General features: G+C 52.6%; 1 protein-coding gene across 2 annotated transcripts; it reads left to right on the top strand.

The window, feature by feature from the left end:
• The first annotated feature begins 13,798 nt into the window (after positions 1-13,798).
• On the top strand, positions 13,799-19,524 carry DYNLL2 (dynein light chain LC8-type 2). Of its 2 annotated transcripts, XM_064467679.1 has the most exons (3): positions 13,799-13,940; positions 17,292-17,430; positions 19,122-19,524. In XM_064467679.1, exons 2-3 carry the CDS (start codon positions 17,299-17,301, stop codon positions 19,257-19,259), a joined length of 270 nt encoding a protein of 89 aa, XP_064323749.1. In that variant the 5' UTR covers positions 13,799-13,940; positions 17,292-17,298; the 3' UTR covers positions 19,260-19,524. The 2 variants fall into 2 exon arrangements, with proteins under 2 accessions (XP_064323749.1, XP_009508510.1); XM_009510215.2 differs by lacking the exon at positions 13,799-13,940 and having other exon boundaries at positions 17,272-17,430.
• The last annotated feature ends 2,873 nt before the right edge of the window (positions 19,525-22,397 follow it).

The following is a 22,397-nucleotide window of genomic DNA, read 5'->3' as shown; positions in this document are numbered from 1 at the left end:
CATTTCCTGGAGCTGCCTGCTTTCACCTCGACGCCTTCCCACGCCCCAGGCATGCGGCATGTGGCCGCTGAGCTCTCCGTGCCGGGATCTGCCAAGGAGCTGCTGCTGAAATGCAAGCTGGTGGCACAGCACCAGCTCTGGGATCTCACCAACCCTGCTCAGCACCTCTTTTCCCACTGCTGTGCTTCGATTCAGAGCAAATGATGCCATCCTTATACAGGGAATTGAAACAGTGAGTGGCGACAAAACACCGGGGCCGTAATGCCGAGTGAGCCAGCCCTTGCAGCAAGAGCCCCATGCTGCGGGGCTTCTTAAACAGGCAGCATTTCCTTCATGTCCATTAGAGGTATCGATAGCTTCTTATCTGGTGCGTGGCATCTGTCACCTTCCCCACCAGGAAAGTGCTGGCAGCTGCCCTGCTACGGGCAGCGAGAGCTCTGAATTTAGACGTCATGGTGGCCACGCCGCTGAGCCTCAGGAGCATGGGTAGAGCTGGATCTTTTTGTTTTCCAAAAATAACCCAAATTTGCTAGGCCTCAGTGGTTTTTAAAAGGAGGTTTTCCATTAGCTTTCTGTCAGAGAGCCGCTGGCAGCGCTGCCGACGTCCCTGCTCCCTCTGAAAAGAGATGATGGGATGCAGCCCCCGTGGCATCAATGTGGGTTTGCTGAGTTTTTTAATACAAGGAAATAGTATGAGTGAGAAATACATTAAAATCTGTTTCAAGCAGAATATTTTTAAATACAAATAAAGTTTTAGGAACTGTTTCATTGACAGGCGTAACTTTAAACATTTGAGAAAGGCGAGGGATTGTGATAAATGCTTGAATGCAAAAAGTCACGCAGGCTAAGGCAGGAGTGACTCCAAGCCGTATATCTTCACTGTCTGAGCTCAATGAAAGGCAAACAAACAAGGAAAAATAACCTAGATGTTTACAAAAGGCCTGGGTGGGAGCAGTTGCCCAGTTCCTGAGCAGCTTGCCGAGCCCAGCACCCCAGCTAAAAGGTGCTGTAGAAAGGCCTGTTTCTGTTCCCGCTGGAAATCCTGTTTCACAGCATTTTACTATCTAGACGTTCCCCGTTTAGGAAACCTCACAGCTCGTATCCAAATCATTCTTAAAGAAGGCGAAAGGTGCAAAACCCACTGCTTTTAAATAAGGAAGTTAAAATACATAGTCAGAAATTAGGAGTGAAAACACCCTGGCTTTCTTCTACTGGCAGCAGCTGTCCTTCACTGCTGTGCGGGGCAAAGCAAAACCAAGACGGTTTTCATTTCGTGTATGGTACCTGACTTACTGGTACCAGGAGAGCCCAACTAAACGTGAAATCCAAGACGAAACCTATTTTTTTTCTTTTTCCAAGTATGCCTTTTGGGTGCAGTTGCTTGAGGATAGTAAATAAGAATAGCAGATCATTGTAATTTAGAGGCAGCACCCAAGCATGAAGTCGGATATTATTTTGATAGTTTCCCAGGAAGCATATTAACATTTTTATATTCTGAAATACCACACATGAGAAAGAAAGGATCAAAGGAGCAGCAAGCTTCACAGGATGAGGAGGTCTGGGAGAGCTGGGCTGGCGAGTGCGGGGAGCCGCAGGACCAGTAAAAGCCGCGTTTCCTTCATGGGAACCAGTGCACTGTAAAGCCAATGCTTTGGATAATGTTGAGGACTTTATTGCTTCCTTCATTTGCCTTTCCATAAAAGAGTTTTTCATTAGGTGCGCACCACTTTGTGTTTAAAGAGACACAGTGTTTTGCGATGGGAACTGGATTTGCTGAGTTTACCCTCTGCAGCGCTGCTGTGAACTGAGAAAGGAGCCGGTGGGGAGGTAGGACACAACGGGACAAAGCCTTTCCAGAGCAAACCAGTGAGACACACCTTGCTGAGCTCCTTCCCATGCCAGCCCTCATTTCTTCTTGTTGTGGTGGGCCAGTTTCAAGCCCAGCACACATTAGGATTGGCTTTGGAGGGGGCTTTGCTGGCCCCTGGGGCTGCTGCCACCTAGGACAGTTGTTCTCCACCGATGTGATCCCACACACGAGGCACCAGCCGCGGTCTCCCAGCACCACGTCCCCTCGCCCCCTGCGCACAGGGAGTTGGAATCTGCTTTCTGTTTGAAGCAGCGGTGATGCATCACCGGGCTGTGCACAAGCACACGCTGCTTCAAGGTCCATCAGATTTCCATTATGGCCCGTGTGGCCGCAGCGCGCTCTGCCCAGGGCCATCCCCTGCAAGGCTTTTTTGCTGTTAACAGCAGAGGAAGAAAGAACAACAAATGTGGGCTGCTGGTCCTAGGGGCAAACATAAAGCAGTGCCTCCATATTCTTTTGTTTGCTCTGAGAGCATCAAAGACGTCAGTATTTTTTTTTTCTTCTAGGGCTTTTTTTTTTGTTTATTATTCCCCTTTTTATTCCTCCTTATCCTCCTGGGCAGAGGGCAGTTCTGCTCCCTAACCAATTGCTTGCCTGTTTATAGTTAAACATGAGCTAAGCACCGTGATGGACTGGGGCTGAAGTGCCCCCTGAGCACTGGTGGGACTGGGCTGAACTGGAAACGCACCTTCCAGATGTGGTGGTTTACATTGAGGGCACAGGTTTGGATGCAGCTCTGGCAGCAGCACAGGAGCCCAGGGAAACCCACTGGCTTCTTGGTGCTCCATGGCAAAGCCAGACATGTTTGATGGCAGCTCGCGTGGAGCCCAGCACGGAGGCAGAGCTCAGCACGGAGGCAGAGCCGTCTGAGGCCACCGAGGACTGTTTCCAAGGACGCATGTCATCTGTGCAGAGGTTTGCTCTCCTCCCATGGATATTTCCTTGCTATGGGACCTAAGCAGCTGTTACTTTCCTTAAAAAAAAACACCACCTTTGCAAACTTTGGCAATGTGTATTTTGTTTGCTAGAAACCTCTACTCTTCCCTTGCTGTGAAATGCATTCCTGACACCTCCTCCCAGTATTGCCATGAATAACTAGCACCCCTCAGACTGGGGAAGTGGCTGGACCCTGCCGGGTAATTCCCACTCTAGGGGGTGCCGGACAGGGGACAGGGCGCACACGCAGCCCCAGGCATGAGTTACACCCCAATAAATCAAGTCCAGGCATGTTTTGCTGCGTGCAGGAGAGGAGCTGAGAGGAAACCCCCAGTGCAGCGATGCCCAGCCATGCACCCCCAGCCCCGAGGCCAGCCTGCACCAGGCTGCTCAGGTGGGGTGTCCTGCTGTGAGGGGCTTCCCCAGGGCTCGGGCTGTGTGCTGGGAGGACACCAAGAGATTTCATAAGCAGTAACAGGCCAAAAGCTGAGTTTTCTTCCTGCTTCTGCACAACACACAGCCAGCACTGGAGCTCTGCGCTTTTTGGGTAGGTTCTGGATGTTTAAGGTTATCTCCCCAACGTCTATCTGTTGCGGTGGGCCATGTTTGGATACTCAACCCTTCTTATGCAGGGCACCGCTGTCAGGAAGAAGAGCCCCATCACTGGCAGGAAAACAGGACTATTCCCAGCACCCCAACAGAAGAGCCACCTTGCACTCATGCTGAAGATGCCAGCAGGGTTTTACCCAACTGTTTATAAAAACTGCCTTGTGCCTAGAGAAGGCACCGCCACTTTCCGTACCATCAGGCTCGTGGCGGGAGATCAGCAAAGTCCAAAGGGTGGTGGGGTCAGAGCCACTCTGGTTTAGCATCACTTATTTTCCTGGCTCGTGCTTGAGGTGCCAGAGGGAGGTGGATCGGGGCTGTGCTCCGCTCTGTCTCCCTGGTCCTGTCCTCATGCTGTCGCTGAACCTTCGGGTTGCTGCTGCTGGTGAGAATCTGGGCTGTGAGCAGAGCTCTGCGTGAAGACAACCTTTCCCCCACTACATTTCTAAGGCAGATTAAACAGTAGGCAGAGCAGCCTCAAGCATTGCTCTAATTAAAACAAAATCCCTTGTGGCCTCTTATATACAGAGATATATTACAGACTAAAGGGATGTATAAAATGTATATTTATTGATTGGATCAGCTGTTGCATCTCCTTCCATAGTGTCTGGTGAGAGCATTAGTAGACAACTGACCGGGCTGATGAGGAGGGTACGGAAGGAGGGTTTGGCTGGTGCTTTCGTTGCTGCCAGCCCCGTGGGCTGCTGGCCCAGGCACCTGTGCCACAACGAGCCCGTGAATACCTGTGTGATAGATATACAAATATATGTATACATTTACATACATAGCTACCTAGCTAGGCATCGCCCCCAGTACCCACCCTGGGAGCCGCTCATTTCTGGTCCTGCTTTGCCAGGCTGGTGTTGGTGCTGGCGTGGGTTTGCAGAGTTGCACCCACAGTGGGTTGTTTCTGCCTGCTTTGCTTCTGAGTCTGCTTGCAATGGCCATTTGTTCGATTGCAGGAATGCAAGATCGTTTCTCGTAAAGCCGTGTAGCGATCGAGGGACAGGATGTGCTTTTCAGCGAGAAACAACTACTCGAAAGCTTTTGTAGGCTGAGATTTTGTGCTTAGCAAGTTGCTCCACCTTAAAGAACAACCCCAAGAAATGTGAGTGTGTAGTGGAAATGTGTGCAGGCCTGGATTAAATCAGAGCTGGCAGATGAATCTGTAGCTTCCACAACATAAACGTTACAGAAAAATAGTGTAAATATGGGGGATTCTATTTTTTTTCTTCATTTTTTCCCTCATTCAGGCCAGGAACTGCTAGAGCTTAAATAAATCATTGCAGAAGTGAGACTGACCTAAATCATTTTACACAGCAGAGACCTTGTCTCCTTCTTTTGGAGCTTCCTGTATTTATGCTGTGCCAGAACAGAGTTTAAGTTGTCGGTACAGCAGCAGCTCCTTCCTACGCCCCGGGGAGCTTGGGGGAAGGTGTGAGATCAGCTCGCGTGTGGCAGCAAGGCTCCTGGGGAGACAAAACTACAAGCTCCCGCATGCTGGGGGAACCAGTGAGTATTTTTGGTGCTGCACCATCCCGTGCTTGGCGCTGACAGGTTTCCCTGCCTTGTGCAGGGCTGCCACTCAGCCGGGCTTTGCATGAGCACCCGGCTGGGTCATGCACGAGTGCCCAGTTAATTCACCCTACAAGTTCATGCATGAGCACCCAATTTGTGCTTGCATCAGCACACAATTAGTTCATGCATGAGTGTCCAGGAGGCGCATGAGTGCCCAACCAGTGCATGCATAAGCAACCAAAAAGATCCTGCATGAGCGTGCAGTGAACCTGCACACAGATTCACAATTAGTTCACGCACGAGTGCAGGATTAATCCACGCATGAACACGCGATTAATGCATGCATGAATGCCTAGTTACTGTGCACATGAGCCCCCAATTAGTGCATGCATGAGCACCCAAGTAGTTCATGCATGAGCACCCAGTTATTTTGCATGTGAATGCCCAATTAGCACGTGCATGACTGCTCAATTATTTCATGCATGAGTACCAAGTGATGTACAGGTGATTTCGCAGTTGGTTCACCTGTGAGTGTCCAGCGTGCTCCTGGAGCAGAGACTCCCCTGGGGACTGCAGCCTGTGGCTGACTCACAGCAGGGAAGGAAGGTGCGTGGTAAAGCGGAGGTAATGCAGAGAGCGCTGCGGAGACATGGCTGCTGTGGGTGTGCTGTGATGGTGCGGGAGGAAACCCCCCCCCTGCAGGCAGCCCAAAGAACCAGGCATGCCTTGGCACCCCCGAGCTCATCTGAGGGCAGTGCTGTGCTCTGCTCGACCACAAGAAACCAACCCTGGTGAGTGCTGTGGCTCACAGGAGGGTGGAATAGGTGATCACAACAGGTCTTCCAACCTTAAAATTTGGGAACCCTTTGATGTGCAGGCAGGGCCCCTTGCAGATAAACCACGTTGGGTTTAGGGCTTGTGCTGGAACACCCAGCCCAAATGCTATAATGGGTGGGAGGACAGAAAAGAAAAAATGGAGAAACTCAAGGGAAGAAGTCAAATTAACACTCGTCCTTGACCTAGCCCTGCAAGTACACTGAGTCTGTGTCCTGAAAGCTCTCTGCCTCGTGGTCAGACTGGGACCCCCACTGCAGGAGCAAAGCCACGAGGCACGGTCACACAGCATGTGGTTTGATGTGACTTTTCCTTTGATGCTTATGTTGTCTCTAAACCTGCCTTTCACCTCAGGAGAGATCAGATTAAAGGGAGTTCCCAGCTCTCAGTGCATCCAGCTGGTCTGGGAGCCTGGGCTGGGGTGCTGGGTGCTGCGAGCTGTGGGCTGGACGGCTCAGCCTGTCTGGGCTGCGTCACCCCATCCCTCCACACGCACAGAGACAGTTGTTATGTTCCTGTGCTAACACAACCTCGCCGAGATTCCAGAGAGATATTTTTATTTATGGATCCTGCATGAACTGCACACCGCAAGTCACTTGCAAAAACTTGCAGAGAGCAGATGACCTGAATACATATTAATAAGGCTTACAAGTCATTTAGTATTAGGTTTTTTTATCATGCTTGCGGGATGGCAAGGAACGCATTACCTCGTGGAAAGCAATGTTTAGACAAAAAGCCGTCTATAGCTTGTCATATTTTTAAGCCCGTTTGCCTTGGAGATAAGCCCAGGCTGCCCTGACGTGGTGCCACGCTGCAGCTGCCTCTGCTCCAGGACAGACCCTGGGGAGACGAGAAGCGATAGCTCTGTGCACGCTGGAGCCATGAAAGGGCCATGTTGGTTTTGGGGACAGGCAGGCAGGACATTGCATGGCCAGAGGCCACGTTTGGGGGTTTCAGAGCCCCAGTGTGTGATGCTGATGGGAAGTGCTTGACCCAGTCCTGAGTGGTTCTTCCGATGAAGGAGCATTCTCCCTGGGCAGGAACACCTTGACCCCCTCTGCCTGCTACCCCGCTGCTCCCAGCAGCAATAACAGGTAGTGACCCCTTTCCCAGGTGGGGAACCTGGGACAGTCCCAGGTCCGGTATTCGTGCACTCCGGTCTCACTCTGGACTGAACGCCTTTGCAGATCAGGCGTTGGGACAAGATGCTCAGCGTACCAGACACAGAGAGAACCTGGTTCCTATTTCTTGGGGGATGTGAGAGTAACCCCTGAGAGACAGAAATGTGCCCAGACTGGATTTGTGCAGTGAAGAGGATGGCAGGTACTGAAAATGCTTTATCGTCCCCAATTTGTGAACAATAAACTGGGGAACTTGGAGTCTGATATTGATGTTAATGGACTGCTTACAGTCATCAAACCCTCAGCATCAGTGGTGGCAGCTCCCCGCTGGAGTTTTATAGGACATTTCCTTTTATAGGACATTTTCTTTTTCCACAGGATTTATTCAGGTTCTATAGCAGGGATTCAGGGAGATAATAACGTACGTTAACCAGGGCACGGAAAACTGCTTCGCAAACAAGATGATCAAAGCAGCCCAGGACTGATAGCAAACCCTCCATAATGCAGTTTGCAAAACACTTGCCAAAACAATTGACTCCTGGTAAAAAATAACTCATTGGGCAGCCTCTGGGGGGAGGCTGCGGGTGGTGAGAGACCCGGCTTCAGCAGCCGGAAAGCTGGTGGCTGGGCACTGCAGCGATGAGCAAGGGCCAGATCTGTGTCCCCCTCGCCCAAGGCAAGTGCCAGGCGTCGGTGCTGAGGGGTGAGCACCCAGGAGGAGCCGCTGGCCAGATCCTGCCCCACGACCAATGCGGGTGCTGAGGTGGCAGGTCATTAGGGTGCCCGGCCGCATGCAGACCTGTCCCCCGAGGCAGTGCATGCCACCCCGCGTGTGCTTCATGTTCAGGCTGTCACTTGCTGGGGAGAACAACCAACACGTTTTGCTACGAGTCAGGCTCTGCAAGGCTCTCCCCCTGGCAGAAGCTGAACGTGGGGTTGAGCTGCTGGCAGCGCCTCCCTCTCACGCCCGCATCTCGCTTCTGTGCAGTTGCTTTGCAGAGTGTCTCTGCAAGGAGAGCAGGAGCTGCCGACTCCTCACCCGATGCAACAGCCACAGGAGGATGATTATTGGTGCTTGCGATGTCACTAGACGAGGATGAGTACCTGCAGTCGCCCCGGCTGTGATGTTCGTGCTCTGGCTGCAGCAGGCACCACCTGACGGAGGGGGTTTGTGTCAATACAATGAAGTGGCCAAATCCCCTTTTGTGTGGAGCAGCCGCCCTGCTCTGGGGGTGCCCGTGTGTCACTGCCGTGCCCACACACCCCCAGGACATACGGGGAGAGTGAGGAGAATTAATAAAAGAAGGTGTTTTACTGCTGCTGTTGTTATTTATTATTACTGGCAAAAAGGAGTGAGTGATGGTGGAATCTGGAGAAGAGCAAGGAGGTGAGCAGACCTGCAGGGAGAGGAGACAAAGGCAACATTTCTGCAGTCTGCTATGGACATGTGCTGCAAAATACGTCAGTGTGCCGTGTCCACGGTGGGGCAGAGCAGAAATAACAGGCTCAGTTGTAACAAAGTGGGTTCAGGTTAAATAATAAGAAAAATCTCTTATGGGGGATGTTACTACAGAGGTGTAGCATGGAAGCCAAGTTGCACCAGCAGCCCAGCTTTTGGTTTCCCAGACCTTTCTGTTTCTTAGGGTAGATGTGCACAAAGTCTGAAGTTTTTGACTTAAAATCACTTGGGATTAGAAATGCATCTTGTGGGGAAGCGCATGGCTGTGGGGCAGGAGGAGCACAGCCTTAGATGGCAAACTGCTCCTTGCCACCAGGCCCTTTTCCTGTTAATCCCCGTGAAGTGCCTTATATAGTGCACTCGGAGGAATTTATAAATAAATGTTTTTTGTCATGATTCAGGAACGCGACTCCCTCCATTACATTTGAAGCGCTTTCTTCCCTCAAGGCTGTGCTCCTTCACGTGCAAAGAGCAGCACCGAGCCTGCAGCGCCCAGCGGTGGCCTCGGCCAGGGCTGTGCGGGGCAGGAGGGGGGCTTCTCCATGTTCTCCTGCTGCTGACCATTTTGGGGAAGGAGGCAGGACATAACTGGGGTGGGTTACACAGGGATTACAGGAGCAGCCACCCACACTGGAGCCAGCTCTGTGGACGACTGACTGTCACCATTTGGGTTCAGGGCCATGGTTTTATACCTCATCCCTTTGCAGCTGGGTCCCCTGGGCAGCTCCCTCCTGCCCTGGTCTGAAGGCACCCATGGGCATCCCTGGGACAGACAGGGGAGGAGGGAGGCAAATGCTTCTTCTGCACCCACTTGCACCGGGAAGATACTGGGAGGTTTGAAGCATAGGATTCCTTGTGGGAAAGCCTGGGGATCCTGTTGTACAGGACAGACAAGACGAGCATCGCTCAGCAGCTGCCTCTAGCCTTAAAATGTGCCAAGCCCCCGTCATCTGTCCTGGCCTCAGCTCAGGAATAATAGTAAAAAATAGTAAAACCAGATTTCGTGGTTGTCACTGTGTCACACACGAGGATTAAGCAGAAACCCATGGCAGTAGGAACTGACACCTGACTTACAGTAGCTCAGATCCCTCCCCGCTAACGAAGCTCCTTTGTTAGTAAGGGATGGTGTAGCAATACAGGCCGGGCAACCTGGCTCTGCCAAGGGTGGTGGTATCCTGACCCACAGGCCCGGCTCACCCGCGGCAGCAGTGTTGCAAGACTGGTTTGGTGTTTGCCAGATGCTGGAGCTCCTTGAAGGAGAAAAACGCAGGGTTTCCTCTGCAGCTCAGTACCGGGGAGGAGCAAGCTGCCTCCTCCAGCGCAGCTGGGCTGGTTCCTGTGCCTGCACCGGGGCCGTAGCTGGGCTCTGTGCCCTGCAGCGCCGCCGCCCTGATGCAAACCACGGCTCCGTTCCGTCCTGGCAAGGGGAGAGCTAAGGCTCTGCTCCTCCTGGTCTGGGATGCTCATGGAAAAGATCCACAAGCCTCAGAGATCTGTTGCCTCAACAGAGACTCAGCAGAGCTATAAATAGCCCAGCCAAGCACTGCGCAGCGAACCTGAGCAGAGCCGGCTGCCCTCGCAGCCAGACACTCCCAGGAGCCCTGCTGGAATGACCCACTCTGCTGCTCTGCAGCGCAGCCCTGGGGAGCCTGCCCACTCCAGCCAGGCAAGGCTAAGCCGTGCTCCAGCCTACGGGGACATGGGTCAGCCCCATCCCCGCTCCCCAGGCTCCCTGTGGGTTCCTGCATCCTGGGCTCCCTGCAGAACTCTGACCTGCCTCTCCCAGCTCCCACTGCAGGTCCCACTCTGGCAGCTGCCCATCATCTGCCCACTCATGGCCTCCCTCCCACCCCCACCCCCGAGATTAGCATTTCCAACCCCCTCCAGCCACGCAGAGCCCCTGGAAACACTGCCATAAAAATATTTACTCCTGCTGCCACTGAGATGGAAGCTCATAAAGGGCTGTAGCTAAGCCTGTTACTGCATTAGCACTGGCATCCAAAACAGATGAAGGCAGGGGCCTGGCTGGGGGTGGCCTGCTGTGACCCAGAGCACGTCGGTGGGTGCAGGGCATTGCCTGTGTCCTAGCAGGACAGGCACTGCCCACTTCCCCTGCCTGCAGAGGGAGCAAGAAAAGTCAGCCTGTAGAAGAAAGCAAGAAAAACACAGTTCCAGGGATGCAAAGACACAATCAGTTGTTTCCCAGAGCAGTGCAGAGGGTCTTAATGTTAATAAGGCTGAGACCTGAAGCTGTAATTTGACATCCACAGCCCAGCCCTCTGCTCTGGCCACATATTTATTTGTTGACACTTTGCTTCTCAGCCATAGCAGCTCTTGGTGCATCCCTGGATGTCCACAGCTCCTGTGTGTGCGGTGCTGGGCAGACAGCAGGTGACCTGCAGCCATTCCCTGGCTGATGCAGCCAGGCTTTGGGCATTTGAGCCCAGAAGGGATGCTGAGGCTCTCAAATTAGTTGTCTGAAGGCTGGAGGTCAGGTCCCATGCCACCAGTGGTGGTCTTACAAACTTAGTGCCGTGCCTTGCAGCATTAGTCCTCACTATCTTTTCTGCTGCTCTCTGGCTTCTGCAGTCTTAAGGCTGAAGCTCAGGTCTGGACCCATTTGTGAATAGTAAATATTTTATTTGCTATTGGGAGTTTTCACCAGTATCTCAGAGGCTGCAAAGGTCACACCAGGAAATATCCACTTCATTAGCAAAAAGGATCATCCCATTCCTGGCTGCCTGCTCATGAGGCAAAAGTGTAGCCGTGGAGTGAACTCCAGCCTGTCCCTCGAGTGCTGTTATCAGCCATAGGCTTGTCTTCTTTGAGCAATCAAATTAGATAGATTTCAGTACCCGGAGTGGTCTCCCTGGTTCTCAAGGCCACGCATGCAATTAAAACTGGTCTCATTAAGAGCCAGCTGAGCCCAGGCAGTGCTATCTCCATCTCACCACTGTTCACACCAGTCAGCGCTGTGTGGGCACCACAGCATGGGAATGGGGACAGCATGGGAATGGTGACTTTTTCGTTTTGTTGGGCTTTTCTTCAGGTGGCTTCTGCAAAAGGCTTCTTGGCACCTCTGCTCAAGTGAAATGGAGCAACCAAAATGGGAGCTGGCTGGCTGCCAGCATGGCAGATGGGCCCGCAGGGGTAGCCCAGGGGGCAGGTGTATGCCGGGAGCACATTTAGCGAGGGCAGGAGCCCTGTGCAGGAAAGCCAAGCAGACAAAGCGCCAGTGTTACACCTGTGTGCCAGGATCCTGCTGGCCCCGCTGCTCGTTTGCTGTCAGCCCCGGCGCAGGACCCCATGAGACCTCACAGGCGGGTGTGTGGGTAGCAGGCGGGCTACAAGTGTGAGTCTCCTTTGCTGTTTCCCACCCTGAGGTCTGCACAGAATGGGCAGCACGGGGTTTGACTGCCAGCTCCCCACCAGCCATGGGGATCCTGCTGCAGGGCTGCTGGCAACGGCCTTTAGAGGGTTCCCTGCCAAGGCAGCGCAGCACCAGATCAGCCCTTTGACCTGCTTCAATGGCAATCCCACCTGCGCTGTTGCTAAAGCTGAGCTTTACCAGGGCTTTACTCCTGGGAGATCAGTAATGCAAACCAGGGTATCACAGTGCGGTCGTGCGTTTCCCTGTACTTCAGGGTGAACAGAAAGTTTTTATTCTCCCCTTCACCCTTACTTTGGCTTTCACATTCTCATAGTGAACATATGATGAAGCTGCTCGAACAGCCACGAGTCACCTCCAAGTGCAGGTGTGATGCGGGGCCGCTTCTCGGCAGCGCAGTACCCAGGCTTGGGATTTTATCAGCTTTCCCACACGAAGCAGGGCTGGACCTGACAGGACTTGCTGAGACACCCCCAGGGAAAAGCAGCAGCTTCCGCAGGACATGGGGCTAATGGTTTAGTGAAAGATGCTCCCACCTTTGCTGGGCATCCCCCAAGCTTTGCTACCAGTATAAGAGCAGGAAAACCCCAAGAAATGAGGGAGCCCTCTTGATGTGTTCAGGAGGGGGAAATCTGTCTGGCTTTGCACAGCAAGGAGAGATACTGAGTCCTGTGGGGGAAACCGAGCACCTGCCTGGAGTGGCCTGAAAACCTGGACATCTGGGGACAGTGGAGGAGGAGGAGGTTACATCTTGCTCCAGGAGACCTGGATCTGTTCCTAATGGAGCTGCCAATGGCCTCAGGGTCCTTTCACAGGTCACTCTCTCCTGCTACTGCCTTAGTTTCCTCAGCTGTAAATATGAGAAGCTGCAGCAACACCAGCCACCTTGGGAGGGTATCACAAGGCTCAAGTGATCAATGACCACCATGCGTGGAAGATCTCAGGTGGAAGATACCATCGAGGTGCAAAGCTACAGCTAATCACTGACAGAACTGGTTTTTTACTCAGGTTGAGCCGCCTTTCCAAGAACACTTTGCACATGGCGGTCCCTGGCCTGCAGGCAGCTCTGCGGACACAGAGAAGTCTCACAGGACGCCAGGAATCTGCTGGCGGGGAGCCACACGCAAGACCTGGTTTTATGTGTACACAGCAGTGCTGAAATGCAGCTACTTCGGATGGCCACGGTGCTCAGTGCCCAGCAACATTGCAGCAAATCCTGCCACAACGATGCCCTCGGATCTCTCAGAGTTGGGAATATAATCCTAATGCCATGGAGCCCCCCTCCGCTCTAACACTGCCCCGTTTTCAGCGCTGGGCTGAGCTGCCTCAGCACACAGGTGCCCAACGCTGAAACCAGAGCCCCGCAGTGCCTGCTCCGACCCGCAGCGGGGCAGAGCCAGGGGAAGGCAGGGGGCACAGCGTGCCCTTACGGTGCTGACATGCTGGCCTGCCTCCGGGGTCTGTCCTCTGAGCTACGCACATGTCTGTCACACCTGGTGTGAGGGCAGAGCCCGGCCCATGGGGGTCAGGGACACCACAGCAGCAAGCCCCCCTCAAGGTATCAGGCATCCTGAGACAGTTACCCCCAGGGGGAGCAGGTCTCCCCAAGGCAGTGGGTCCCTGCCAGGGGTTCAGGGTCATCCCCTGGTATCGGGGTCCCCAAGGCAGGGGGGACCCCCACGGAGTAATCAGGGCCCCCTAAGGCAACGGGGACCCCTCCAAGGGAATCAGCCACCCCCAGGGGATCAGCGTCCCCCCAGGGAATCAGGGTCCCCAAGGTGGAGAAGACCCCCCTGGGATCAGCCCCCCGGGACCAGACCCCTACCCCTCACAGCACCAGGGTAGCCCCCCGCCCCCGCCAGGCACCGCCCCGCCCCGCCCCGCTCGCGCCCCGCGGCATTGTGGGATGAAACAGGATGTAGGCAGAACAGCGCGGGCGGACGGGCCGGGGCGGCGGGCCGCGCTGAGGATCAGCCAATGAGAAGGCGGCGTGGCAGGAGGCGCAGCCAATGGGAGAGCGACGGGCCGCGCGCCGCAGCGGGCGGGGCGGTATTTGAGCGCGGCGCGGCGGTGAGGCGCAGAGCGCTCGGCGCGGCGCAGGGAACGGAGCGGAGCGGGCTGAGGCGAGCGGGTCCGGGCCTCCTCCTACCTCCTTCTCCTCCTCGGTGCCGTGCCTCGCCCTCCCGGGGTGGCCCTGTCACTGTGAAGGTGAGCGACGCCCTCCGCCGGGCCGGGGCGGCGGGGACCTCTGTGCCTCTCCTGGCCACCGGTGGCTCCGTGTGTGAGGTGGCGGTGGGGCCGCCCCGCGGGGAGGGGGTCGCGGCCCGGGCGGGCGGGGGGCTCCGGCCCCGTGGGCGGCTCCCGGCGGCGCTCGGAGCCCGCCCCGCCGCGGTGGCCTGCCGCCAGTGCGGTACCGGCCCCGCTCCGGGCAAGGTCACCGCTGCCTCGGGTGCCCTCGGGGCTTCCCCCCCCCCCGGTGAAGGTCACGCAGGGCTCTGGCCTGCACGTGCGGCCGGGTGTGGCGAGCGCCTCCCCGGGCCCCCCTTGCGCCCTGGTGGGGAAGGGGCTGTGCCGCACCTCTGTAAGGGCCCCCTTCTGCCCTGGTGGATGCTGGGCTTTGGCCTTGCCCCTGTCCTCAGGCTCCATTCTGTCCTGGTGGGGAAGCAGTGAGTGCTGGCCTTGGGCCTCATTCCACTCTTAGGCACCCATCCTGCCTGAGCAGGGAAAGAGTGGGTGTGTGGGGTGTTTGTGCTTCATCCCCATCCTAAAGCCACATCTTGTCCTGGTGAGGGAAGGAGTGGGTGCTGAGCTTGAGCATTGTCTCCCTCCTAAAGCTCCATCCTGTTCTGCTAGGGGAGTGGTTGGGTGCTGGACTTGGGCCTCATATTCCTTCCAAACCTCATCCTACCCTGGTGAGGGAAGGGTTGGGTGCTGGCTTGGCCCTAATCCCCCTCCCAAGGCCTCATCCTGCCTTGGAGTGGCTGCTAGGGCTATGGTCTTTTCTTCTTCCCTCAGGACCCCGTCCTGCCCTGGGATGGGGAAGGGGTGGCTGTTGGAGCTCTACTGTTACCCCTTCCCTGGCCTGTCCTGCTCAGGGTGGGGTGCTGGGGCTTTCTGGTTTGCCTCAGAGGGGGCCAGACTTGGGTGGCAAGACCCTGAGGGCCAGCTGTGATCTTGTGGCTTAGGGATAAGATGTGTAACTCATCCAGCTGGGCTGCTTTGTGGGGAGGATGCCTCTGTAACCCTGCAGGGGAATGAGCTGAGACTGAGGCCCTGCTCTGTGGTGTTCAGTTGGGTGGATGGGATGGGAGCTGCTCCCTGCCCCATGGTGGGTGCAAGGGACCCTCCCTCCAGCAGCACAGCTGGCTGCCAGCCCCTGTCATGGTTGGCCTGTGAAGGGTGCTGTGCCCTGGAGCAGTGCAGTGCTGGGGAGGGCAAGCTGGTCAGTGTTTGCAGCTCTACTGAAGGATAACTGGTTTTTTTCCTATGGCGCTATTGGCCCTTGGCAGCATGGGCCTGCACTGAGATGCTCCTTGCCTAAACAATGAGGAAGGAAGATGCTTTTGCAGGTCACTCTGTGGCTGGTTATGTAATGGCAAATGCCCTCTGAACTTGGTGTGCAGTGGAGGTGTGCAAAGGCCTGATGCGAGAGCGTGCCTGCCCTCTTTCCCTAAAGAGGCTTTCCTGGAAGAATGACCTACAAGTGAATTTCTGCTACTTCCTTCTTCCTGTGGGCTGGACCCTTGGAAGACTTTACCAAGGGATTGCCGGATTCCTGGATAGTGAATCCAAATCTACAGGGAGTTGGTTGGGCTGTTCTGAGCCATGTCTTATCCTCCCAGGGTTTCTGGGCTACAGGCTAACACCCACTGACTTAAACCACAGCACGGAGGGGAACAAACTGCCTGGATGGAAGTGGGTTTTCCAGAGCTGTGGTAGGGGCGTGTGCTCTCTGTTGGCATTTGAGCTCAGTTCCTGTCATTCCTCCTGATGCTATTGGTGTATGTTAATAGCAGTGCTCTGTTAAACATTGTATCTAAAACGTATAAATTAAGGTTGCAATAGAAGTCTTCAACTGCAGGCAGAGTGAAGAATTGGAGTATTGTAATCATAGGGCTGCAATTATGTAACTGGATTCTCTTTCACTCTGGATAGCAGGCTCCTTTAATTGCTGTAACAAAGCTACTCCTTCAGTTTTCTGGGTCTGTTCCAGGAAGCGATCATTGCAGCAGATTTTCTTCACTCCCCAGTAGAGCTAAAAATGTGTAGTTTCACTATTTCAAAACATGCTTGGTAGTATCACTCAGGCTTACAGCAATGTAAAAGGATTTAGGAAACTTAATGGTGCTCTGCAGGCTTAATGGGAGGCACTCCTTGCCATTAAGAAGCTTATCCTCACAAAGTTTTAATATGCTCTGGTAAGAGCTGCTGCCAAGGTGAGCAGCTGTGGTCCTTCTTGGTGCAGACCTCTGCTTGACCAGTCCCCCAGATAACAGGTGCCTCCTGACCGGGCCTCATGTGTGGCTTGGGAGTGAGGAGTCTGGTGCCTGGAGGGGTGTTGGAGTGTACTAGCCAGCAGCAGGACTGCATGGGGTGCCTTCCCCAGGGCATGTGTTGTGGCCTTTGCTTGAAGAAAGGCTGCAGGGCTAGAATTGCGAAATCCCTATTTTCTAGGATAATATGAACTGTACTGGAAACTTCCCAGTGCTGAATGCCTCCCTAGAAAGGCCGTGGCAGATCTATGTAAATGGATTCAGTGATGGGTACAAAGCACCTGAACTAACTTACAGAGTGAATGAGGATCAATGCTCAGCTCCAGTATACCATTTTCTAGTTTCTTAAAGGTCATGGGCAGCACTAGCATGCTAGTTTCTAGCATCTGTATTGTGGTTCACAAGCAAGGGGAGGAACAGGAGGTTCCTTTGCCAGGCCCTAGCTGTACTAGCTCTGTAGTGGGGCTTGCTTTCCCCTTGCCCCTGTTTCTGGCTTGCCAGACCAGCTTTGTCCCATGGGGACAGCTGAAGTCTGGGTTTCAGTGGCAAAGCAGTGGTGAGGGGATGATGATAGGCTGAATATGGAAAAAACTCCTTCCAGGCTAAACTAGCAGCAGTAACTGTAACTCCTGGCATGGGGTGGAATGAAAAGCACTGCTGCTGTTATGCTTCCTGAGCCTCCCTGCCAGAGGGGAGGCTTGCAAGACTCTGAACATCTGATGATCCAAACCACTGGTGCACCTGGAAGGCAAACTTGGCTGTAGCTCTCTGCAGATCCTGTCTCCTCCCCCACAGTAAGCTTTCTCTGCATGTGTTTAATGCAGTTGCTGATGTTGGGCTATCTCTGATCTAACCTCCAGACAGTGCCAGTGCTACAGTGCTCTAGCTGTAAGGGGCACCTTAGCCTGGGACTACTGTAGGCTACCATGATAAACTCACCCTGGGCATAACGGGGGTTTGTAGTGTCTGCTTGTGATGCAGCATGCCATAGAAAGGACAACCTCTGATGTACAGGAAGCTTCTCCTTTCTTGGGAAGGGTTTAAAGGAATCTATGTTCTGCCTTAGGTTCACAATGTCTGACAGAAAGGCTGTGATCAAGAATGCGGACATGTCCGAGGACATGCAGCAGGATGCCGTAGACTGTGCTACACAAGCAATGGAGAAGTACAACATAGAAAAGGACATTGCAGCATATATAAAGAAGGTAACTAAGGGATGAGGGGGCTGGTCTGGCTGAGACTTCCTGAAGCTCTTAAGTATGTGTGCCTGTTGTGAGCCTGAGCGTCTGCCTGAGGCTTCGTACTTGTGTGTTTGGAGGGAGAAGATGCTTTCTTCTTTGCTTCTTTACTGCTGTTCCCAAGAGGATAGAGTGACTTCTGCAAGGTCAGAGGAGGGCTATGGCAGAGCAGGGCCTGGTCTGTTGCTTGGGCAAGCTCTGAGCAGTGTGAGTGCTGTCCCTCTGGATTTGCCAGCCTAGAAAGAGCTGGCTGCAGTCTCTCTTTAGGGCTTGCTCTACAGATGCTGCTGCTTGACTTTCAGTACTAGTGCTGGGTGGGTTTACTCTGTTTCAAAGTGGGCAGCTGTGCACATGTGGTTCTGTCTGCTGTGCTCCTGGCTCTGGAGCCCTGGAGTGGGTGGTGTGGAGGATGTAGCCTTGTGCTGGCTGGCAGGGTTGTGAAAGGTGCTGCTTTAAAAACAGTGCAGGCAGCTCCCGTGGCTTGTGAAGAGGTCTCCCCACTTGCAGGAGCCCATTAACTTAAGTCTCATGCTTGATGGCATCTGGGAGCTGTCAGTTCCCTCTGTAGCCACTTCTCTGAAAGGCTGGGCAATGTGCTTTTGAAGGAGGGAAGTGTGACTTCATAGGCAATACGGTCCTGGCACCTGAGCTAGCGTTTGGACCTTGCTTATAATCTAAGTTTGAATGTAAAGGATTGAAAGGTGTCTCTTAACTTCTCAGATCACTTTGATTGGAGGCAAGACTTAGCTCAAAGTGCTTGGGGCAATGCAGCCTGTAAAGTGAGTGCAACAGAAGGCATCCAAAAAGAAGTTGGCCTTTATTTTCTGAGGGTTTACTGGAAGGATGGAAGCAATTTGCTGCACCTTCATGCCCTGGCAAGAAAGCTTTTCCTTACTTCAAAGGTTACCTGCAAAGAGCTCAAACTGTCTTGCTGCTGTCTGAGGACTAACACTTGCTTTAATCTTGAATGTTGAGTCTGTTCTTCTGGCTATGTCTCAGGGGAGGGAAGGGTGTTCTTGGGAGTTGTGTATTAATTAGAGGGAGGAAAATGGTCTTTAACCCTGTCTTACCTGCTGGGTAGGAGAAGACTGACTCTTAAGGCAGCATTTAGCTCGCTTACCTCTGACCTCTTAGGTCTTGATGTGCAGTCTGGCCTGTGAACTTACCTGTGCATTTTCTCCCCTTCATGTGAAGAAGAGTCCCAAATGGCAGAAGCCAGACTTCTCCTTCCTTTTTTAGGTGACCTTTAAGCTCAAATGCCTTGCTGGAGCAGACATGCCAAAATCTTTTTTATTTTTTGTGAGTGGGCTTGGAATGGGAGAGGAGAAATTCCCCTGAGCTAGCCTACACGCAGGGCTTGAATAGCACTGTATGAGGGAGAGCTCTTAGGTCTGTTCTTTCTGCCCAGGGCTGATGGGTGCTCTGAGACCCCAGAAATGATGTGCTTGTGTTGGATCCTTCAAACAATCCAGCACAGAGGTGTGGTTGTGTCAGTCACTACCTTGCTTAATATAATAGTGTCTTGCAGTGGGGGATCTAAAGATGCTGCAGGTGGGAGGAGAGGCGATAGTGTGTGAACAGAACCAGCTAAGAATTTGTGCTTGAACTATTTTCATGTGGGCTTTCTTGGCCTTAATGCCTCTCTTCTCTTTCTTCAGGAATTTGACAAGAAATACAACCCAACTTGGCACTGCATTGTTGGCAGAAACTTTGGCAGCTATGTAACACATGAGACAAAGCACTTCATCTATTTTTACTTGGGTCAGGTTGCAATTCTTCTCTTCAAGTCTGGATAGGAAGTAGGAGAAGTGAAATTTGGACTGTAATGCACTGATGGCTGAAGCCACGACTCCCTTTAACATGGCTATGCCGCTGCATGGACTGTATACTATATTTAATGTGTATATGTTGCAGTAAAAATCTACTTCTGTTTAGTTGCCTGGGAAGAAGGCGGCATTTTTTTTGTTACTGCTTTTTTTTGGTTGTATTGCACTAGGAAACCTGTAAATGCTTAAACAATGGCCTTTACGTGGGAAGAAATAAAACCATTCCACAACAGCACCCTCAGTGGTAACTCCTTCTTTGAGGCTGGGAAAACTTCTTTGGGCAGGCCAAAAGACCCTGACTTCCTTACTGAGTTTTATTAGACTGTTAATCTTGTAACGAGGAGCAAAGCCAGTGTGAGCCTCTGTACCCACCCTGCAGACTGTAGAGAGCTGGCTCTCCCAGTAACCTCAGTGCAGGTACCTAGACCTTCCCTGAAAGCTGATGGGGTGGCTCTTGATTACGTGGCTTTCACATACAAGTTGAACTCCACCTTGGACTGTGATAAACAGACTTGCAGCTGGCACCCTCGGTGTTCTCTTTTAGTGCCCAGCACTGTATCTTTGGCTCTGCTGAAACATTGACTTAGACTTGTAAGCAACTCAGCCTGGTCTACAAGACTTCAACAAACATCCCCCTGAGCTGCTGTTTGCTGCAGAAAGCAGCATCCTGTGGCTGAAGTCTTTAGACCTTGATGCTGAGATCTAAAGCCACGTAGCCTGTCCCTGAAATGGAATAGGATATCAAATTGGTGACTACTGACAGCAGCTCTATTTGGCGTGTTCTTAGCCAGTTGTCTCAACACTGCCTTAACTTGATGCTCTCCTTAAAGCAAGCTAGTCATGTGGAAGACTTGTAAGTGGCCACTGTCTCCTTTTTTTATTTTCTGTAGCTGATAAGCTATTTCTGGAGGTCTCTCCTCCATGTTCTGATATCTGCTTTTGTTCTTAAAGCACAGTACCAAGAAGTTAAACTTACATGTGATGTTTGTGTGAAGGAAACTCATGTGACATCTGCTTCAAAGGCAGACAAATGTCTTGGTCTCCAATAGATTCAGCAGTGATGTTGTCTTAGTATGTACTGACTCTTGGATTACACTGCAGGAAGTTCTTTTTATCTGGGTGTGGAGAAATGCTGTGTGATGGCAAGTAAATACCTGGTGCTTGTCATACAGTCTATTAATTGGTTTGCTAACTAATGCATAGACAGTATCACTGGTCTGGTGAGCCTAACTTGTGTCTCAGATTAATTTGGTGTTGGTAATAAGTCACTGCTGGGGGAGAAAGGGTAGAGTGAAGGGAGCTCTTCATTGTGAAATGACTTGACCCAGGTTGACTACTTCCTGAAGTAAAAGTCCTTCTTGTCTCTGTGCAAAATCCAAAGTATGCCTAATTTTGTAATATTGATAGAACAATGTTGTAACTAGAAAGACTGTAGCTGTCATAATCTCATGTTGATGGAAATGTCTGCACTGGGGTATGTGCCTTGGTCTGTCTGGGGCACTCTTGTGGTCTTGTCTATTCAGAACTCCACTCTGGATCTGAAAGGAGAATATTTTGGGTTTTGTTTTGGGGTTTTTTTCCAAGCATGAGTCTAATGTGAAACCTGTTCACAGTCTCTCGTGGAGCAAGATCTGTTCCCTTCATAACTGCAATGGCTCAAATACCATTTATTTTTTTCAAACATTAAAGGTGAATTGACACATTTAAACAGCCTCTAGTTTCTTCATTGCCAGCTGTCCCAGGTGAAAACTGCACTTGTCCAGAGAAGGGGTGCAGCAAGTTATCTGCCCTGGAAGATGCTGATGACCCAAAAGAGGCAGGTCTGCAGAGGGAGAAACTCAACCTGAAGAGCATATGTGGCCCATCTGTGCTGGTGCTGACCTCCAGCCGGGCTCAAACACTGTGCCAGAAGGAGGTATTGAAGGGAGAGTGTCCTGCTGGGATGATTCTGTACCAACTAACCTAGATATGAAGGTACTGGGGCTAACCTCTTAATGACTTCAGACAAACTGGGGGTGGTATAGCAGCTGGGGTCCTGGCTCCTGGACACACTCAAAGGTGTCTCCCTGCCTTGCAGGAAAGTAGGTTTCCCCTTCAGGCTTTCTGTGCTCAGTAGAAAGGTGAGATCTGAAACTCTTGCCAGTTGCCTGAAGCTGGTGTGTTTAATGCCTCTTATGCTGCAGGGACTGTGGGCTTGCCCTTAAACTACCCCCTTCAGCTTGCTGTATTGCTTGTGATGCAACCTAAATTTGAGTTTGTGGCCTCTCTGATATTTTGAAAAAGCTGTGGGCACTTACCAGCTACAGCAGTGTAACAGCTATGCTGTGGTACAGTAGCACCAGCATGAGAAACAAGGAAAAGCTGAGCTGCAGACAAATATGACTCATGCTAAGCAGCTATAAAATGAGCTGAACTCAAAACTCCCAAGCAAGCAGCAGTATGGCTGTTATACACAGGCAGACTGCTCTAACCTACACCTGGCAGTGCTGAAAAGCAGAGGTGGTTTCTACTTTGGGGGGAGCTGGGGGTGATGCTCCTCCCTCACTAGTCCCAGCTAGCCTTTTAGCTGGAAGTGTAGTTGCAGGGCTTAAGCTCTAGGAGTGCTGGGGCTCTGCACGCCTGGCCTGGCCAGGTCTAGGTTAATGCTGTGGCTCCAAGAAAACAGTTGTAGCCTTGTGGGGCTGGTGTTGTCAAGCCCCCTTGATGCACAGGTCTCTTCATCAAAGCAAGTGGCAGGTAAACTGCCTTCTAAATGCCAGCTGCAGCACAGCAGGCTGCTAATCCAAAGCTGAGGTGAAAAGCTTTTCCAGCCTGAGTTCTGTCTGTGGGAAAGCACCCCTTCTAGCCCTGTATCCAGTGGCTGTGGTGCTGGTGTAAATCAGTCCATGGTGGGATGTGGAGGCCCTGCCATGGCTGGAGGGACCGTGTGCCCTGGAGCTGACACATGCAAGTAGAAAGTGGGTTTGGTGCTTCCTTGGATGTGTCACTGCAGCAGGAGTCCTGATTCAGGCTAAGGAAAAGAAGCTCTAGCCTTTAGCAATTAGGCAATGAAACTGAGCACTGCTCCACCTCCCTGTAACCCCTGCAATGAACACTGGTACTGTGTGT

Source organism: Phalacrocorax carbo, chromosome 17 (assembly GCF_963921805.1).
Source record: "Phalacrocorax carbo chromosome 17, bPhaCar2.1, whole genome shotgun sequence".
Lineage (NCBI taxonomy): Eukaryota > Metazoa > Chordata > Aves > Suliformes > Phalacrocoracidae > Phalacrocorax > Phalacrocorax carbo.
This window is presented reverse-complemented; position numbering and strand designations above follow the sequence as displayed.

Excerpts from the sequence above, each read along its gene's own strand:
- DYNLL2 (XM_009510215.2), top strand. The coding sequence starts at position 17,278 with ATGTTCTGCCTTAGGTTCACAATGTCTGACAGAAAGGCTGTGATCAAG. Across the intron at positions 17,431-19,121 it reads TTGCAGCATATATAAAGAAG|GAATTTGACAAGAAATACAA; the intron begins GTAACTAAGGGA and ends CTCTTTCTTCAG.